General features: G+C 44.9%; 1 protein-coding gene across 1 annotated transcript; it reads left to right on the plus strand.

Moving 5' to 3' along the window:
- Window positions 1–6416: 6416 nt before the first annotated feature.
- On the plus strand, window positions 6417–20498 carry irs2b (insulin receptor substrate 2b). The gene is made up of 2 exons (XM_050048005.1): window positions 6417–10166; window positions 18044–20498. Exons 1-2 carry the CDS (start codon window positions 6800–6802, stop codon window positions 18046–18048), a joined length of 3372 nt encoding a protein of 1123 aa, XP_049903962.1. The 5' UTR covers window positions 6417–6799; the 3' UTR covers window positions 18049–20498.
- The last annotated feature ends 570 nt before the right edge of the window (window positions 20499–21068 follow it).

Genomic DNA, 21068 nt, shown 5'->3' on the forward strand with positions numbered 1-21068 from the left:
TTCTCACCCCATTAAAACTCAATATGTAGGATAGTACTGACCCTTTCCTTTGCTACACACTCAGCATGCATTTGATGTCAGTAGACAGAATTTGGGGCATGGCCACCCTAATACAATTGCTGGCCCCTGCACCGGCCACCCCTGCTGAAATAATTTAAGACCTACATTACTGTCTGTAAGAAGCTGTGGCACACTCATTTTTAAACTAGCTTGAGATAGTGATATCTAGTGAAACTAGGCAACCTAAGGCATCCATTAGTGTCAACCATGTCAGCATAGCTTACCGGAAAGGGGGCTGAATAACACTCCAAATTTACAGAGGTACATTTTGGCGAGGGACCAACTGGCATGGCCACTTTCAGAGGGGTCGCTTGAACTGTCACCTCAAGATATCTGAATGAAAATGGGTTCTGTGCTGTGGGTACCTATGAGTCTCCTGAGAAGCCTTTTTCCCAGTAAAGGCTTTGTTCCTTACAAGCAATGTCCTCCAAATTAAAGCTGTATATTTGAATTTTTAAGGAAAATGACAACCAGTCTATTTGAAGAACAATGAATTTGCACATTTGCGGTGTTCACACAGACAATGCTGCTGCTGCTGCTGCAGAGCTGCCTGCTACTATAACTACTGTATTTCCACAATTAAAAGCCTGTACTCTACTTATTTGTGGAATCATGCAAACCACTGCATTGTCAACAACACGGTCTTACCAATATTTCACAATAAAAGCCTTGTGTTAACAAATGAATGTCCACAGGAACGATCTCAGCTTTTATTTTGTAACAGATAGAGGAAGTGTTGAGTTTAAAAGAAATATTCATATTTTTTCAAGTCTGTGACAGATACAGACATTGAAACTGTGGTGAAAGGCGGTATGTCAATGTGATTCTCATAAGACCATTTTCACTTTCTATTTTTGCTGATTACTGCGCACATCACATGGAAGAAATAGGAGAGACTCCCATTCTCTAAATGTTCTGCCGCTGAGCAGCAGTCGTGTTGTGCCTGAACAGCGCTGCTCATAGCAGCAGTGTGGCTGCTCTAACCTGTTAACATGGGCGCTGAAAAAAAAAAACACAAGAGGTTCTGCAATGCACAGACACTGCTCACGCAGGCAGTGTGACCCCATTCAATCCAAACAGCAGCCTCCAGGGCTGAAAATGAAGCCAGCGTGGAAATGCCAAAAACTGCAGTTCCTTGAATGGCCACTTGAGGCCAGAAGCCAGTCAATCCCCATAGACATCTATGTTATGATGCCCAACTTTACAGCAGAAATAAACATGTTTACAGCCTGGTACAAAAAACAGTTTTGGTCTGTAGCTAATTTTTCCATTCATGAAAACTGCAAGGCAGGGGAATTGCTGCTTTGAGTGACAGGCTGCCTGCTGACAGTGCCCTGAGCTTTTCAGTCAGAGACACCCATCACTCCTCCACAGTGCCAGCCTCTTGTCTAAATATGGTCACTTCTGGCTCCAAAGGAACAAGATGGCCATGTCTGAAATGCCAATCTCGAGGCCTCAAAGCGGGAATCCACACAAACAGGGATGACGTAACAGTAGGCTATGTCCATTATTTTTAAGGTCTATTGTTCAATCATTGATATTAAACATACAAATTTCCATTGTATCTAACAGTGTTTTACAGCTGGGGTCTCTGTCTCAGTCATTCTCTGTAACAGACTTTTGAAACATGTCATCAGTTAAAAACAATGTTTATAAGCAATTCTCATAAAAGTAGTAAAATGTTAAATACGATGGTAAAATATGTTCTTCAAGTCATGAAAGAGGGTCCAGGGTCTCCTCCCAGAAAATTAGGGTTAACTGAATGCATTGCCATTGCAACAAGAGTAAATCTATCCAGTTCTGTCTCTGACACAACACAAAATAAAATAACACAAAATATCCCCTGCCCAGGACAATAAATAACAACAGGATATTCAGATCCAGAAAACATCAAAACAACACTACCACAACAATACGAATCAGACACCCCCAGACTTGGGCTATAATCTGTTTTGCCTATGACTAATGAGATGAGGCAGAGGTGGGGTGAGGAGTGTGAGATGTTTGGATGCCAACAATACATGTTTGTGCTGTTCATTTGATGGGGTCTTACATGGCAGTGAATGGAGTATGACTGAGCCTAATCTTTACCCCCGCCCTTAATCTTATCTCGTCAAATCGGCTATCCTAATCTGCTTTATGAAAGCTTATGAAACTAATCGTTGCACACAGTGACAGCGGTGGGTGACTGAGACATTATGTGCTTGTGACTCAGCAAATTGGGCAAGAGAGGCTGTTTGTGTTTGAACACCAGCCTTAAGAGCCTGAATGAGATTAGGTCTTCAAAGCTACAGGCTACTGAGTGAATTTAGACAATCGATTATGCTTTGCTTATTTAACCTGATTTGATTGTTTGCTCACATTTAAAAATCTAGCATTAACTTCACTTGCACTTAAAGAAGATATTAAATCCACAGAATTAGAAGGACCAATCTGTTGTGAGAGGATGCACCTTTAAAGTGGAAATAGACTTTTTTTTTTTTACTTTAACTTCTTATCATGAGGTAAATGTTGATTGCACAATGTAATGGCTAAAGAATAATAACACCATCTGTGTTTAGATCGGTGCCCTATAAGCCTTTGCGACTTTGCGATTCTGTCTGCCACCAGATTAATAGCACAATAGAAGTTTGTCAACTATTGCGCAACCAAAACAGGAAGAGGATAGTGTTTCTGTTGTTTTTCCAGGTAGTGATCCCCATTTACTTGAGAGTATTGTTAGGGTGTGTGTCCATATGGTGTTTTTCTCTGGGAAAAAAGAACTGGCAGGTCGCAAGAGAGCACTTAAGCCCAGCGCCAAGCACTTTTATGATGATGGGCTAAGCATGGTTTTTGTTTCTATGACAACAATGTCCTCCTGAGACCCTCTGTCCACGTATGAGGACATCACATTTTGGGTTTCTTGGCTTCATACTTAATTCTACTTAACTTAGACCTGTTGTCCTTGTTCATGGACACTTTTTGTGCCATCTAGTGGTAGTAAGAGCACAGTACACTAATCCATGTAAAAACAAGATGGCAGCCATCTCTGCCAAGTCAGTCTGCAGCCAATTCTGACACAAAAGTGAACAAGGTCCAAAACCTGACCGCATTTTATGGTTGTTAATTTATGCTTAATAATGTTTGTAGTTTGATATGACAGTCATTTTCAACAAATTTGACCAATTTTAGCAACAGTAACACACTAAGACACTGTTAAAAGACATTGGGACTTTAATATCATCTCATTTGAGGACATTGGGACATAATTATCATCGACAATGTTGAGTTTTTTATAATTATCAGATCCTACTGATCCCAAATAGCTAGGAAAAATTAAAAATGCATACCAAACCAAAGTTCAGGTCTCAGGAGGATATTTTGAAATTAACCTTATTACCATCATAAGTACAAGAGCAGCTCACCATCCTCGGCTACAGTATCAATTTGAGCTGGTTTGGGTGGAAAGTGGTGGAACAACTGCAGTAACTGTGGACACTGTGGTACTTGCTAGGCCCCCAAGAAAATGAAAAGCGATCCAGTCATCTTTATGCAACAGCACTGCAAACAATAATACCTCTTGGAAATGCTAATGGCGAAAAAGGTTGAAAAGTTGTCATTTATTTGCTTCAACTTTTCATCATGAAGTAAATGTTGATTGCATGATGTAATGGCTAAAGGATAATGACACCATTGGGCTTCAGACTGGATCCCTATCAGCCTCACTTTCACTGTGCATAACATCTGCCACCGGCTCGATTTCCCAGGAAATAAAGGCTTGATTTACAGCACAAAGGAAGCCAAAGGAAGTGTGTCAACCATTGCACAACTAACTAAGGAAGAGAACAGCGTTTTTGTTTCCTCTGATGGCTTTCGCTACTCCAGAGAGTATATTCTTTGCAGTTACTATCTCCAGTAGCAGAAATGGCCGCCAGTGGAACAACCAACGTAACTGTGTAAAACAAAATGCAGTGTGTCCTGTATTGCTGGTGGTTGCTAGGATCTGAGGAAAACAGAAAGCGATCCGGTTGGCTCTTTGCGACAGCGGTGCCAATGATAATACCACTTGGAAACGCTAGAGGGGGAATGGTTGAAAAGTAGTCTGTTTCCCTTTTAAAGTCACGCCCCTATCCCTCCCTAAATAAATAAACCTATAAAGACCTAATGGGTTCATACCAGGAGACGATGAGAGGGCCCATTTAAAGCCTTGTAAATCAGCTTCAGCTGGCCATTTAATTAACTTGTAAATTAATGCACCATGCTGTGTAAATTGGAGGGTGATAAATATTCATGTAGTTACCTAAGAAAAGGGCAAGGACGCATCACAGACACAACCAGATTGGGTTTGCAAGCAGCACAGTTTATGGGACAGGCGCCCACCTTAGTGGTGTTTTATAGACAGCTGATTTGCATTTCTTATGCTTCATGGGTTATGCAAAAAAGAAAGAGTCACTCCTTCTGCCCCTGCTTTCACTTCACACTTCCCCCACTCGATTTCTGTTTATCTTCCCAGAGTCAGGTCGTGGTATTATACAAGGCGAGCTGTCGTGGACTTCAAATGCTTCTTACAGGAACAATTTATTCATCATTTATCAGAGGTTTAAACGACTGCAGGTGCTGAAAATGATACATAAAGCATCACATTCACAATATAGTCACCCCTGCAGTAGTTGTTTGTGATCAGAGAGTGTGAAAGTTCAGATCCAAGCCCACGTCTGTCATGTAGGAAACCTAATATCAGCAGACAGGGAACCCTCCTCATCCTACAGGGAGATATCTGAGCCTAGGAGGTTTAGGCAGCCAGCTCTGCTCCATCTATTTATATCAATGTGCCTCCATAGCACTTAAGGCAAAGCTGGGGTAAACACTCACATAATGAGGAGAAAACAGCTGCACAGAACATAAAATCTGTAAGCTAAAGGTTATTTGAGGGACGGGTCCAAAGAGGTCGTTGCCTTATTTGATTCCTTTCTCATAGTGGCAGTAGTCAAATCATTGCTTCTGGTGGCATAATTGACCTGCGCAGGGCATTGTAATTGACCTTGCTGCTGAGGACAGGGTGGTGCTGAGCCAGCACTGTGGGATCTGAAGGAAAATGGGGATGTAAGGCGGGGGGTGTGGCATGTGTGTGTGTGATGTGGGGGGTAGTTTTGTTATCATCATGGGACATATGACTATTAATAAGTGGCAGGGCAGTGATATGACCGATTATTGACAGATAATGTGCTCTGAGTGGCACTTGGAATGTGGACTAATCTCCCCTTAATTACAGTTCAGGATTCAGCTTCATTTCCACGGCTGTCTCCGTTCACTGTGTCTACATTTGACCTGCATATTTTACTGTCAGGACACACTGCGCAGCCTGTTTTCCCCCTGCTGGACCGGAAGAGGTGAATCTCATTCCCTCAGGAAGTTGAAGGCTATTGGCTGTCAGTTACACACTCTCATCATCATCATCATCACAACCTCACCACGGTACCCAGCTGGCTCCCGCATTTCATCATTACGCACATCACCAGCATTGACGCATCAAGATCAGGAGAAATTTTTTTTGCGTCATCATTGTTTTTATTTTATTTTTTTTATATATATAATACATAAATACAACCTTATATGGGTCACTCCTCTGTTTTGCTGACAGGGGGTGTCTATTTCTTCAAGCTTTAACCTACTTAAATGTGTTGTTGTCATCCTGAATTATATCAGTCGCACCGCCACGCACTATTTTCTGAATGGGAAGTCAAATATACAAATAAAGCAGTCGGAAACGGACCTAGTATCTATCTTGGGAGCTCCAGGCAAACATGAATAAAGCAGTAGGCGACCGCGTTACGCAATAAAGCACATTGCACTATATCTGCCCTCCTCAGATTCTTACACTTGTTATTTATCACGGACACTTTGAACACTTTCTGAAAAAGGGGGAAAGGCGCTGGAATATCCCGTTTAAATCGTGATTGTATTCGGGCTGGGCGACGCACGGGGAATATTAAATTCCTGTCACAGAGCTGCAGTCTCGACGAGGCGATGCTTGTTTACCAGTTGGGGAGCACTGGAAGGACTCCCTCTACAGACACGTTAAAATATGGTCATGGGGCTGTGAAAAATATCACTGGGGATAAGAATAGGCAATGAGAATAAAACAATAACAGGAAAAGAATTAAGGAGAAATAAATCTTTGCTCCTTCAGCCTAATTCAGGTTACTATTTATTCTGGTGGGTTTTATAATCCACCTCCTTAAATGACGCACATGTTTATAGGTCAGGAACATTTCCTTTGGTGTATTAAAAATCTTCACAGTAGTCTAATGTTGGCTCACAGGAGCAAAGCTGCTATAAATAAAGTCCTGACTGACTACGCTCAAATGAGTCGGAAGAGGGCAGAGTGATAGTAGGAGGGCTTTTTCCTTCTCTCTCCCTCTCCTTTGAACGGGGCCATCTCACTCCAGCATTCATCCCGCTTCCACCAATAAGCCCAATGAGCTGAGTGCGCACCGCCCACTGTCGGTGTGTGTATTTTTTCTCCTCCTTTCCCTGCTTTTTTTATCTACACCAGAGCTGGATGTGTACTTCGTCACATGTTGTTTCCCCTCCTCAGTCCGGACACTAGCAGACATGTGTTATTTATTGCTCAGCTGTGGGAGAAGACGAACGCACGCACAGCCGGCTCTTGAAATAGAGGATTAAAATAACGCGCGACGTTTCTTTAGCAGCTCGAGGAAAAGGAAAAGCATTGTGTCTGATAGCGAAGGACACGAGAATGGCGAGTCCGCCAAACACTGGAGATCAGCCGATATTGCCCAGCAATACGACAGCGAGCAACAATGTCAAGAAATGCGGATATCTGAAGAAGCAGAAGCACGGACACAAGCGCTTTTTCGTTTTAAAAGAGCCGAGCGAAGGTTTCCCTGCCCGGCTGGAGTACTACGAGAGCGAGAAGAAATGGAAAAACAAATCGGCCGCGAAGAGAGTTATTCCTCTGGACTGCTGTCTCAATATCAACAAGAGAGCGGACGCAAAACACAAATATCTTATTGCTCTTTATACCAAGGACGAGTATTTCGCCGTAGCGGCAGAAAACGAGCAGGAGCAGGAGAGCTGGTACCGGGTGCTGACGGATTTAATGGCAGAGGGGAAAGTGTACGACGGCTCAGCGTCCAACTCTGCGTCCTCGCTGGTTGGCTTCGACGAAGCGAGCTACGGTGTAATAACGCCGGTCACTGCCGCCTACAAGGAGGTATGGCAAGTCAATCTGAAATCCAAAGGTTTGGGACAAAGCAGAAATTTGACCGGGGTATACAGACTGTGCCTCTCCAGCCGGACTATCAGCTTTGTGAAGCTGAACTCGGAGGTTGCCTCGGTCATTTTGCAGCTGATGAATATCCGGAGGTGCGGCCATTCTGACAGCTTTTTCTTCATTGAGGTCGGTCGATCTGCAGCCACGGGACCGGGGGAGTTCTGGATGCAGGCTGATGACTCGGTGGTGGCGCAAAATATCCACGAAACTATCCTCGAGGCAATGAAAGCCATGAAGGAGCTGTCGGAATTCCGACCGCGCAGCAAAAGCCAGTCATCTGGTACAAACCCCATCTCCGTGCCGACACGGAGGCACCTGAACAATCTCCCCCCCAGTCAGACCGGGCTTCCCCGGCGGTCACGCACCGACAGCATGGCTATGACCTCTCCTGTGAGCAAATTTTCCTCCTGTCGAATACGCACAGCCAGCGAGGGCGATGGCACCATGGCACGCCCCATGTCAGTGAGCGGCAGCCCCCTCAGCCCAGGGGTCCACAGGACCCTCCTGAGCAGATCTCACACCATTTCAATGCGCCCTTGTCGGACATTTGAATCCTCCTCCCTTCAGCACAGTAAGTCCATGTCTATGCCTCTGTCTCCCTCCCCACCCATAGCCACCCCGAGCCTGGGAAATCTGTCATCCTGCCCAGACAGCAGTGCTCCTCGCCCCTCCAGCTGCAGTGCCTCTTTCTCAGGCTCCCCCAGTGATGCTGGTTTCATATCATGTGAGGAGTATGGCTCCAGCCCTGCGGACGCACGAGACCTGAGGCTACCTCTCACTCTCCGTAGCAACACTCCTGAGTCTCTCAAAGCTGACACTCCCCCCTCCCGGGATGGCAGCGAGCTTGACGGCTACATGGTGATGGAACGGCAGAATGGTTACCGCCGGTTACCAGAGCTGGACAAGGCTTATCGAAAGCGCACATACTCCCTCACCACTCCCCGCCAGCAGAGGGGTCCCCCCCAGGTATCCTCAGCCTCCCTGGATGAATATACTCTTATGAGGGCCACGTACAGCAATGGAAGCCAGCCTTCTCGCAGGTGCCACACTGCCTCCCCTAAAGGGATCTATCCTGAGGATTACAGGGATGTTCAGATCGGCGTTAGCAGTCTCCAAGGTGACAGTGGCTATATGCCCATGATGCCAGGTGTGGCACCACAGACACCAGGGTCCAAGCATGACATTTACATGCCCATGAGCCCCATGTGTGTTTCTGCTCCAAAACAGATCATCAACCCCCGTACGCACACTTCAGCTGGGCTGGCCCAACACACAGAATTCCCTGGGAGTGTTTCTCTGGAGGACAATGGCTATATGCGGATGTGGTGTGGAACCAAGATGTCAGTGGAGAGCACTGATGGAAAGCACACCAATGGAGAGTATCTGAATATGTCCCCCGTTGACCCTCTGGTGTCTCTCACACCCCCAGACTACATCCTCAGTCCTCCAGGGGGAGATCCACATCCCCAGCAACATCACAGACAGCCTTATTCTTACAGCTCGCTACCACGCTCACTTAAAGGCCAGTTGCAGCGCAGTGGGTCCACAGACAAAGACCAGTATGTGGTGATGAGCTTACAGAGACAGCGGATAGAAGAGGAATCCAACAATTGTCCTGTCTCTCCAGGAGACTCTGTGGCGAGCAGCTCTCCGGGGACACCAAGCACCCCTTCCTCTGTCCTGTCTCCTCTCAGAGTGGCTCGGGTTGATGGAGGTCTGGTACACCGGAGTAGGGTGTGTCGGCCCACCCGCCTGGCTCTGGAATCCCTCAGAACACTACCATGTATGAATGAACACCCGCTTCCCTCAGAGCCACGCAGCCCTGGAGAGTACATCAACATAGACTTTAGTAGTGCTGCTCGTGACCCGCTGTCATCTACAGTGTCAGAGAGCTCTGAGTCTTCTGTGAGTTTAATGTGTGCAGAGAAGGGATCCCTGCCACTTTCAGACTATGCTAATGTCGACGTCAGCTCCACGGGTCACCTTGGCTCACACCAGCCTGGGGGTTCCCCCCCTGCAGGGTGCCTAAAACACAAGCCTGAAGTCTTATCTTGTCCTAGTCTGGTGAGCGCCCAGCAGAACATGCAGGGAGGCGAGGAGAAAGAAGAGATAAAAAGCTTAGAGAGACAGGCAGAGGAGAGGGGGATGGTTGATGAATATCCTCTCCAACAGCAGGTGAGCCTGGTCTGTCAGCCTGCATCGGTCAAGGATGACTACACTGAGATGACTTTCAGTCCCCCTGCCCCTCTACCTGCTCTCTGCACCACTGATGCTGCTCCCCTTCCCACCAGCCCCACCGCCTGCGTCCAGAGACTCAGCCTTGACAGCACCATTGTGGACGGGGTGCCCCCTGTGCCAGTGGACTCTTTTCTCCTCGGGGGTCCTTCATTATCTGTCACCCTCTTGGATCCACACAGGGGTGCCAAAGTGATCCGAGCTGACCCTCAGGGGCGCCGGCGGCACAGTTCTGAGACCTTCTCCTCCACCACCACTGTCACACCAGTGTGCCCATCCTTTGCTCATGACACCAAACGGCACAGCTCTGCCTCTGTAGAGAATGTATCCCACACTGTTTGCAGCTCTGAGGGCTCTGACGAGGACTATGGCAGCAACAGCCCCATGTGCAGGGAGATGTCAGCTGGTTATCAAAACGGACTCAACTACATTGCCTTAAACTTGATGGAGGGAAACCTCGGAGGGTGCCGGTTAGGAGGTTGTGATGGACTGCTGAGGTTCAAGAACGCCTGTGGCTGCAAAGGGGGCATGAATGGTTTCAACACTAGCCCCTACGCCAGCATGGGATTCAAGGAGACTGCTGCTGCTGTGAAAGGTGAGTGTTTTCATGTATGTCACACACTCATTCATTCAGTAGGTTTTCATTCATGAAGGGAGTGGTGTCAGGGCTTAGGAGTAGGATAGAGATCCGCCTCAGGGCTACTGTGTACCCTGCAGAGGTAGGCTGCTCGTTGCCAAGCAGCACTTCCGAGCTCATTTTCATTCTAAAGTTGAGAATCATGATTAAGGGAACACGCTGAAACCAAACAGTTTCGTTTGTGTGTCTGCAGCTGAGTGTGTGTCTTTAACACTGACTGTGAATTTAACCCACTGACTGCTTATACTGATACAGAGTGTTTGTTGTTTTCCTGGAGAGCAATATTACATCCTTGTCCACATTAATTTAAATATCACACTACTTGTTTATGTCTTTGCTGTTAAAATTAGACATGAAGCCACTGGCCATAGTCGTTACAAATAACGACCCATAGTGTTACATAATCAAAAGAAGCAACCTACTTCCTCTTTACATCACCAGTGGTTACATACCGACACATGGTGTGTCTTAGAATGGCAGTTTTTTAGTTTGTAAACGCAGGCTACGGGAGCCGAGGGAAATAAAGTTATGAACATTGCTGTTGGGTGTAGGCTGCGATGTTTAGATAGGATTAGTCACCTACTTGTCACACCCATGACACATCGACAAATCGCAAGGCTGCTTGATACTGAGGAGGGCTGTTTGCTCGGTCTTTGATCTGCTACATATTGCAGAGAGATATTAGAGCAGAAGCACCGGAATACCAGGATGTTTCCTTCCAAATTAAAGCTCAGACATAAAAAGCGAAGTGTGAAAAACAGCAAAAATACATCCACATTCTCTGGAGCATTATGCTTTTGCACTCAATGGGTGTCAATCTTCCTGTAGGGGGTCGTTTTTCAATTTTAAGTCAGGATTCACTTGATGTATATAGATGCTTCTGCAACCTTATTTTGAAATCTATGGCCATACTTGTTCTATTTTACTCTGACTGACTTGCTTGATGCTGCTGCTGTGTGTTTGTGTGAATGGTCTGCACTGGTCTTCCCTCAGTGACGCAGTTTTATTCCACGTCAGTATATCAAAAAACATCTAGTCTGAGCCAGTGACGCATGCAGCGCTACACATGATGCGCACATGGAAGAAGCTAGAACAGGCAGAAAAAAACAACTTTAGTTTTGATTGTATAACAGTATATTGTAGCTTTTATAAGACTGGTATGTGTGTGTGAACAAGCCATGAAATCCTTATCACTAAGTGTCTTTGTGAGGAGGAACAGTTGACATCTAAATATTACCTTTCACCTCATTTTGTTCAGAGATGCATCGGTGGCTTTTCATGTATCTGTAAACGGCAGGGGTTATTTACAGGGATAGATGACCTAGCAGGGGCATGTCAGAAGTTGCTGTTGTTTGAAAAGAAAACAGTCAGTGTCAGGATCATCGTGAGTCAGGAGGCAGTGTTCCTGATGGTGAAATACAAGAGTTTAATTGCTGTTTGTGATTTCACAACGAAGTTGTCTCTCTTTGTCTCTGTCTCCGCTGGCTCTCATGCTGTGAGTGCAGCCAGCATGGGGCTTGGTGCAAGTCATCGGGTTCCCCAGAAAAACAAGTGAGTCAGTTGTTTATCAATTGTCAGGTACTGGGTTTCAGGACTGGAATGCGGGCAGTGTGCAAAGGTTGCTGGGAGAGGTGAATGCTCACTTGTTTTTCTAACCTGGAGGGATGGACTCAGAGGGGGGGGTGGGGTGGGGGGGGGGNACAAACACACTAATGAAACAGTTTTACACAGGAGGGGGCAGTGACTAATGTTTGTATGTATACATGACTTTTACCAGGCACATGCACATACTGGTGAGCCATACCTACAACTTATTGTCCAATTGTGTCCCGGCACTCCTGTGTGTTAGAGGACAGGACCCAGATATTGAACTTCTGTACCCCAGCGGGGACGTTTGTCCAAGGTTACAAGAGCAGGGGAGGAGGAAGGTGAGGGAACAATAGTGAAGGATGGATGACTTGTTTTGTTTTTCACGTACAACAAAATAGACAATTGAGCTGTTGAGAGGGAGGGAGGGAGTGAGTGAGGGGGAGGAATGGAGGAGTAGCAAGGAGAGGAAGAAAAGAAACACAGTAACAGATAGAGATCAGTGTCGTTCTGGTAAGAACTGGCCTTTGCTACTGTATCTTGGTTACATAAGCCCTTCGTAACAAACAAATACCCTTGTACATAATAGTGAATGACTCGGCTCTCTGATCAGGGATGTGACCAGGGTGGCTGGTCATTGATGCTCTCACTGAAACACAAAAACCCCTCTGTTGCTTAAGTGTGTGAGAGGAAAAAGAGGGCATGACTGTTCATTACAAGATGACAGGCTGTACCGCATTCTCTTGTCATCACTGAGTGAACTATAGTTTGCATTCCCGGCAGTACATCAATTTGACATGGGTAGATTAAGGAAATCAAATCACCTGTCCTCATTTGACATCTGAAGTTGTCCGGGGGAGGCAGAGAGGGAGGGAGACATTGCTCCTCAGCTCCTAAGCAGATTTTGCCTTCTGGAGGTTTTTTCATGTGGCTCAGTTGGGTGTGTTAGTTGAGAGGTTATACTGTTGTTGTTTGGGTTTTGGCCCTGACATGACGTGCAGGGAGAGGGGCTGTGATGGGGCAGAGGAGAGGGGCTGTTTAGCTTTCAGTGCACGCCTCCTGGCCCTGTCGACAATGTCAGTTTCTTGACCTTTGAACTAGCGCTGCGTGTGTGAGAGACTCTGAGCGGGGGGAGGGCTATCGCAAGAGGGACATTTCCAGAAATCCACACACCTCTATCTCTGCTGCGAAAACAAAACCGGGAGTTTACAACTTTTCACTCCCATTCTTTAGCTGTTCTCATCCTTTTAGAGTAAATCTCTCCCGCGACTTCTCTTTTCTCCATTTAAGCTGCCTTATCATCCTCCTGTCACCTCCTATTCCCACCTCTGTCCTCATCTATCTATGTTTCTCTCTCTGGCTAAAAGCGTGGGTGCAGACAGGGGAGACTGACTCACACTCTCCATGCCTTTCATTTGTGGACCCAGACTGCCCCACCACCACCACCAAAACACACACACACATTTCCACTTTGTCTGTGTGTCTTCCTCTCCTGTGTGCGTACATGTACGCAGGCATCAGCAGATGGTAGAGGGGTGGGGGGGTCAGGGGTTTTTTGCACCTGCCCTGCCAAGCAGTGCTCACTGGTTATCTGGCCCTTCAGAGGAGAGTGACAATACGCTAATGGCTGGCCACCATCTGCCACAACAACAACAGGGGAGAAGGTGGGGGTGTGGCGAGGCAGCTTCAAGAAGCCATACACCAACCCCCCCCTGCATCCTCCTCCCCCATTTCTCCCCATTTCTCCCCTTCTTCTCTCCAGGCATTGGTTTCTGTTTTTCCGAAATCATGTGATCCAACTCCCTCCCCCCCTAAACACACACACACACCTTCTCCACACCGGTGTGTTTGAGCCCTGTGTTTTTCCTGTTGTAATCTGACCTCAGTGGACTGTCTCTGATTGGCTTTTCACACCAGAGGCCACAGAGGATTGTCTAACGATGCATTAAACAATTAGCTAATCATATCTGATCAGAGCCACTAACAAGACTCTCACACATCTTGCTGCTTTGTTTATTTGACACTGCTAACAACAATAACTCACAGCTAATTGCGAACTGGTTTGAAAGATTGATTTGCGATGTCAAGACCTGCAATGATTAATGGATAAGTCAAGTGACAGAAAATTAATCGGCAGCTATTTTCATAACTGATTTATCATTTAAGGCATTTGTCAAGTAAGGCTTAAAACTTTCTCCGCTTTCTTCCTCCTTCACAAATATCAGGGGAAGTTTCTTGTCTTTGGTTTTTATCATTGAATTGTTTTGGACAGTCGATCTGATAATGTCACTTTGATTTTTTTCGCAATTTTGTGGTATTTCTTTAGACAACATTTGTCGGAGTATCCAAAAAACAATCATCAGATTAATCGAAAATCAAAATAATACCAATAGCTGCAGCCATCTAAATCTTTTGTTGTGATGTGTTCATGGGCTGACGAGAAGGTCTGACAATCAAGAGCGGGCTGCTAAACAATAATAACGCAAGAGGGAACTGAAGTGACATGATTTTCTTCTTGGTTTGATATTTTTTGGCAGCCATGAATGCAGCGAGTTTGTGCACATATCATTATCGTAAATACCGCATGTCACATAGAAAGCGCTCTTTCTGGTGAACCTGTTATGCAAGTAGTAGGTTTTCATTTTGCAGCCAAAGAGTCTATTTTAAGCCGAGAACATTTGATTCTGCCAACAATACCGCTACTCGATTATTTGATCATGTACTGTATTTTAAAGAACATACAGTCTTTGTCCTCACCTGTCCCGTACACCCCTACCCTGCAGGCACACACACATAGCGCTCCCGGTCGTCTGATACATAACTCTTGGGAGTAAAGTAGGGCGGGATGTTCCAGCGCTAGATAAAAACAAAGTCAACCTACCATATCCTCAATTTAGCTTGGAGGTAAGACGGATTACATTCACTTCAGGATTAGACATTGTTGAGTAGCTTGTTTTGTCTAGAGGATGAGGAAGAGATAGAGCTATGTAGTGCTTACACACAAAACACACACACACACCCACACACACACACACACACACACACACACACACACACACAGCAGGTAAGCTCAGTCTAATGACATCTGGCAGATTTGTTTTTCATTCATAAATAGTCCAGCTCGTCAAACGCCTCACTATCTCACAGGTTCCAGATACTCTACTAATGAATCTCCATAGAGGTATAGTATATTGTTGAGCATATGATAAGCTCTCAGCTGTGAGGACTTTCTGCTTGTCTTTGTTGTATGTGATAGTCAAATTAAATTATTTGGGTTTTACACTGTTGGCAAGACATTTTCATTTGTCAGCTTTGGCTCTGGGAAACTGCAATTAGCTGTAAATCAAGAACAAATGAAAGTAATTGGTAGTTACAGCCATTGGTGTTTTAAAGAATACGTCACCTACAAAGTAACCATTTGTATATCAATCAATTACCGCACTCTCACACAGCTTGTGCAGTATAATTCAAGTCATACTTCCATGAAACACATTCATTTTCACTACAAACGTAACAGTATCAAGCACTTCCACCTGGGAGTAGTGTGCCCTGAGTGTGCCTGAGCATGCATCCACCTATGAGCACCACTTGAGTTCAAATTGCACCCAATTTGGCCGTACATGAGTCTTAAGTTACAATGTTTCAGGAAAACTGCATGTGTTTGGGAAGTATTGTGCATGCAACTGGATAGGTGAGACTTGGCTTATACTGCACAAGTTGTGTGCATGTTGGTAAAGACATGTTGTGATATAGTTTTGCTGTTGTAATATGCGGACCCCATTTACTTCAATTCACAAAGAATGTTCACCTTTTTTGGATTCTCCGTTCACCGTGGAGGCATGCAGGAAAAACAAAGTTTTCTTCATTATTTCAGGGTAACAGGCAGTGGGTAATTGATTTACAGTTGGTCATATTTTTGGTGAAGTGTTCCTTTAAAAAAAAAAAAAATCACAATAATTAAATGGAATGTATGTAGTAATGAGTCATCAGGATAATAGAGTTAACAGTGGTTGTTTTTGTGGGAGGTCAGAGGTGAAGAGTCAGTCACAGTTTGTTTGATGGAGCGCTGCTGTAGATCAGGGATGAGCCAGCAGGGCAGGAATGTAAACAGAGCAGATCTGAGCCTGCTGATGTGTAGGAGGAAACCTGCTCGTAACATCAGTTTCGTTGTTTGCAGAGTTCCCAGCGTACCTGCAATAAAAAACGGTTGACGATCCCCTTCCTCGCTGCTCAGAAACCAGAAACGCAGTTGGAGCGGTTCCCTTAAAAGCTCATTCATTAAGCTTAGCAGCAACACAGAGCTACTCGAGCAGGCGATGCATCAACAGACATGGGGACGTGTTTACTCTGCTTCTGAAGCACCAGAGTGTGTGTGTGTGTGTGTGTGTGTGTGTGTGTCCTAGTCCTGAATGGAGCATGGCTAAATTTAGCCTGTGAGAACTAAATAAATAATGAACAGAGCTTGAGTGTGTGTGTGTGTGTGTGTGTGTGTGTGTGTGTGTGTGTGTGTGTGTTGGGACAGGGGGCACAGACGCGGGTTGTTGGGAGGGGTGTGTGTGTGTGTGCTCCAAAAAAGAGGAGGGGTTGAAGCCATTGGGTTCATTCTCCCGCTGGACCACTGTCCCCTTCTCTCAATAACACCCCCTCCCCAAATCTCCCTGCCCACCCACACTTTTCTCCGATCAGCATGTGTTTGAATAGCAGTGTGTGTGTGTGTATGGCGAGTCTGCATACGCCACATTGTGCAATTGCGCCATTGTTCATACAGTAATAATAATGTTTTTGAGCGCTCATGTACACGGCTACACCTGGTTGCTAATCTGAGCTGTTAGTGATTCAGCTCTCCTTCCCGGCAGATCTCAGTCATTCTCACCCAAGTGTCTGCCTCTACAGGCCACTGACTGGCCCAGCCCCTCCAGAAACACACTCACACACCCACACACACCCCCACACACACACACACATGGATTGTTATGGACCGTCGGTCCCATGACCTCACTGCATTCCCGTTCCTCTCTGTCAGGTTGATTCTGTTACTGTGGTTTTTCCACCACTTCCAACCCCAGTGTTTCTATTTTCTTCTGTCTCTGATACCCATGGCAGCGTGTAGACAGAGCTCAGCCAGCACAGGTGGCCTCGGGAGGAAAATCAATTATTTTGTCGTTGAAATTAACTCTGTGGCTCCATATTTTTACATCTCAGACATCCCTTAACATCTGTGGAAATGCATCTTCAACTTGTTGTTTTTCTCGCTCTGATGTTTTGGTTTTGTGTCAACTGTCCATAAAGCTTTGACATTAGCTTCTGATTTTCCCCTACAGCATGTATGTATAGGCCACAGAGAGAGAACAGACGTGTGTGTGTGTGTTTATGGTGGGAGTAGTTGAGGAGGGGGTAACAGTGAGGACTCTGAATGAAAGGTTTGTTTTCGAGAATGACGGTCACATCCAGCTTTGTGAAAACAGCTCTTGTTCATGGCTGGGGAAGAGGGAGAGGAGACAGCGAGTGAGGGAAGAAATGCAGCCGCCGAGAGGGGCTTTGTGCGTGTGTGTGTGTGTGTGTGTGTGTGTGTGTGTGTGTCAGCCAAGACTTCCGCTCCCATTTGATAGCTCTGCATGCAAATGAAACCTCACAAACAAGTACACCGGGGCATGGGTCAGCACAGCTTTCCACTGGGAGAAAAGTGACACTGTGAAGACCCAGGGTTTTCAGAGTATTTGAGAATATACAGCTGTAGTGTGTGTGTGTGTGTGTGTGTGTGTGTGTGGGAGTGAACCTGGAGGTTTTTTTTTGTTTATTTGACTTCCGTAGGTATGCAGTCAGGAATACCTGGGTGTGTGTTTGTCGGCGCGTGGGAGTGTTGTTGCTGTCTATTTTGCCATCACTGGAGACTGCTCTGTGTCAGCTGCACAGTGCTAAATGCCACTCTGTTTTTCCCCTGCCGTGAAAGCACCTGCCACTCCAGTGTCTACCAGCTGAGGAATACAGACACACTCACACGCACACACACATACACACAAAGGCAGGCCGCTTGGAGAGCACTTATTCCTTACTTGGTAACAGAGTGGGGTTATCCATTTGAACTCCACCTCTGCCTCCATTACTCCATCCTACGTAATAAATCACATATACTGTACGTACACACGCTTAAATTAAGTTTCTGAAGGGAGTATTGAACAAGAAATCTCATTCAGTAAGATTAAACTTCATGTCTGTGACTCACTTTTGTTTTTTTCTTCTTCTTTCAGAATGAGGGCTGACGGGCCCCCCCTCTCCCCCCACCTTTTCCTGTGAACGTAGGGTTTCGCTGCAGCCAAGTGACGAGGTCGCCACAGCGACAGCTGGACCATGTGCTGCAGTCGATGTCCTTTGACCTCTTTGCCGCCTTCGAGGGTCATGGGGACGGCCATCACCATGGCAACACGGACACTTGACCCTTGCCCCAAATCTTCCCTCCGCTTTCCTCGGCACCAAAACATTCAGGCGCCATCGCTGCTGCTGTACTAGATTACTTAAAAGAATAACAAGAACTTAAACGGACTATTAACTCTAACTATAGATAGGTACTATTTATCTCTGTGCATAGGCCTGCAAAATTATTCTGCAGTATATTGTTATTTTACTTATTGATTATTATTGTTATTATTGCCATTCACACACTTTCAGCTGGTCTTTTGGCTTCAGCCAATAGTTGCCGGATACTCTCACCTGAAAAACCTGTGAACCAAACCTGGAGAGCAAAGTGTGCACACACATACAAGCAAAAAAGAAACAAACCCTTTCATGCATACAGATTACATATATTTATTTATTTATCATGTATGTATGCATTCAATGAAGTGTGTGTGTGAATTTGTACACAGATTGTACTGCAAAAAGAGGTGGCATTTATGAACATATTTAAAAATCAAAGTTAACATTTGCTCAAAACAAACAAAAAAAAGAAAACCCTACCTCAGCAAAACCCAGGTTGGTACCAATTCACACAGTACAAATATATATAAAATATTTATTTTCAGAGGTGAATGTTTTTTAAAAATCACCAATCCAAAGCCTTACTCGAGCCATCAGCCCCCGTCTGATGGACCTTTTTAAGTTTGGACCTACAAACACGCAGTATATCAAAGATTTAACCGATCATCTTGTAGACTGAATGTTCATCAGAGCCGAATGAGAGGCAGCCTCTCTGAGATTAAGTTCCTTCTTTCTCCACCTTACATTTATGACAAGATTATGTATAAAAGATCCAGAGTAATATATTTATTAATATGCCTGAGATGGAGGATTCATACACCCCAACAGAATACTCAGAGGACTTTAGAGGAACGCCTGACATTGCATGCAGGCGTCACACATCCAAACACTGCAGCATGGACCAGGTCTAACTGGACCTGAGCACCAGATCTGTGGCCTATCTGAGCCCAAGTCTCAGCACATTTACACACTTTACCTACTCAGCCACTGTTCACCTGTGATACCCTGCACACCCACACAGCCTGCAGGATGTTATGACCTGCCAGGAAAAGGGACATGAATGTTTGAAGTTATTTAAGTAACTGGACAGCGTAGAATCGTACGTTTTTCTCACCTGATGCCTCATTGCGGAGCTCTGTCACACAGCGCTGAACAATGTGGCAAATGCATCGAGCCGCTCAGTAGCTTGAATCCACTTTGAGCTGAGAGAGAGCCAGACGGGACACGCCGGAGCTAATGCATGGTCTTGCACTTACAAACTTTCTAGATTGTAACACAAGACACATTGAATGTAGTACACGCTGTGTTCCGAGCTTGGGAACACACAAGCCAACAAACACTACAGCAACTGCAACACCAACAATGAAACATGCAGAGGTACTGAATCGAAACTATGACACAGATACAAGCCGAATACAAGAAACAAAGCAGGGGAAGTATCTCTTTATTTATCTGAATTCACTGGTACTTAACCGTTGCCTATATACTGTAAATAGTGCGGTGTTACAGAGAATTACATTTACGCAAACGCTGAGAAACTTTGAGAGATGTTAAGTTAAATAACTTATGTTGTTTGTACTGTACATAGTATGTGTTTGAGTGAACTTTCTGATACAACAAAAGCACTAATTAAGTTATATGCTAACCAGTATGGTTTTGCTTTGACTTTTTTTTTTTTTTTTTACTGTCATGGGATAGTCTTGTGAAATGGATGCCACTATGAGGACATTTTCTAATGCTGTAATTCTGAAAAAAAGATTTTAAAGAAAAATCATTAATACTTGACATAATTAATTCTTGTTATTTAGGTACAACACAAATGGCATATATGCAATATTTACACTTTTGAAAATTAGTTTACAAAGACGTACCAAATGTATAAATACTGTTAATAATGTTTGTTAAACCTTAAAAATCAGATTTTTGCTGTTTGTACATTTTTTTCCTCCAAATTTGAAATGAAAAACTTTTTTTTTGTGTTTGTTTTTTGCTAATCGAGCCTCTTGGTGTTTTGAGCAGTGTTTTGCATTTGGATAATGTTTCAAGTTTTTATTCAGCATCTAAAGGTTACGATATGGGCTTCTCTTTGCTGTGTCTTTCACTGTAAATATTTCATATCTTGCATATTGTGATGCTACTAAGAGATGATAATTTAAACTTAGTTCATTGCTTTAGATTGTATTGATTCTTTATAGACACATGCAATAAATAATGATGTTATTTAAGAAAGCCACTCGCCTCTTGTGTTTTCGTTCCCCTCCCTCTCCTGCTCCTCCTCCCCGTCACATCACAAACAAGCACTAGCTTTTCATCTTTCATTTGAATGGGCACACTCGCCGGAGCAGATGTTTCAGTTCAGTTTCCTGCCTCTTTCATTAAGAAAACCCTCATTAGGAAAGAGAGGACATATCTTGATTCTCTTTCATTTCCCATATCCCTCCTTGTTTTTTAAAGCCCTGCTCCCTATTGAGAAAGAGTGCATTAAGAATTGGGTGTAGGCCTAACCTTGCGTTGCCTCCAGCATTAGCATTGTTATTGTTTTTCTGCGCTTGGCTCCCAGTCCCCACCCCCAGCAATAGTAATTAGACCAGCATGTTGAAACAGCCCCTGGAACTGGGAGGGAATAAATAACACTGTGATAGGATTATGATTTTGCACCCTTAGCCATATGCTGTCAGATTATTCATTCTCACAGCCTTGCTAATCAAAATGGTAATTAATGCTAAGAAAAAGGTCTAATTGTCTATACTATATGGCCAGTGATATGTGTTTGGAGAGGGAGGGAGGGGTTATGTCTGT

The sequence above is a fragment of the Epinephelus moara genome, chromosome 7 (genome assembly GCF_006386435.1).
Source record: "Epinephelus moara isolate mb chromosome 7, YSFRI_EMoa_1.0, whole genome shotgun sequence".
Classification (NCBI taxonomy): domain Eukaryota; kingdom Metazoa; phylum Chordata; class Actinopteri; order Perciformes; family Serranidae; genus Epinephelus; species Epinephelus moara.

Coding starts and splice junctions, on each gene's coding strand:
- irs2b (XM_050048005.1), top strand. CDS start 6,800: ATGGCGAGTCCGCCAAACACTGGAGATCAGCCGATATTGCCCAGCAAT.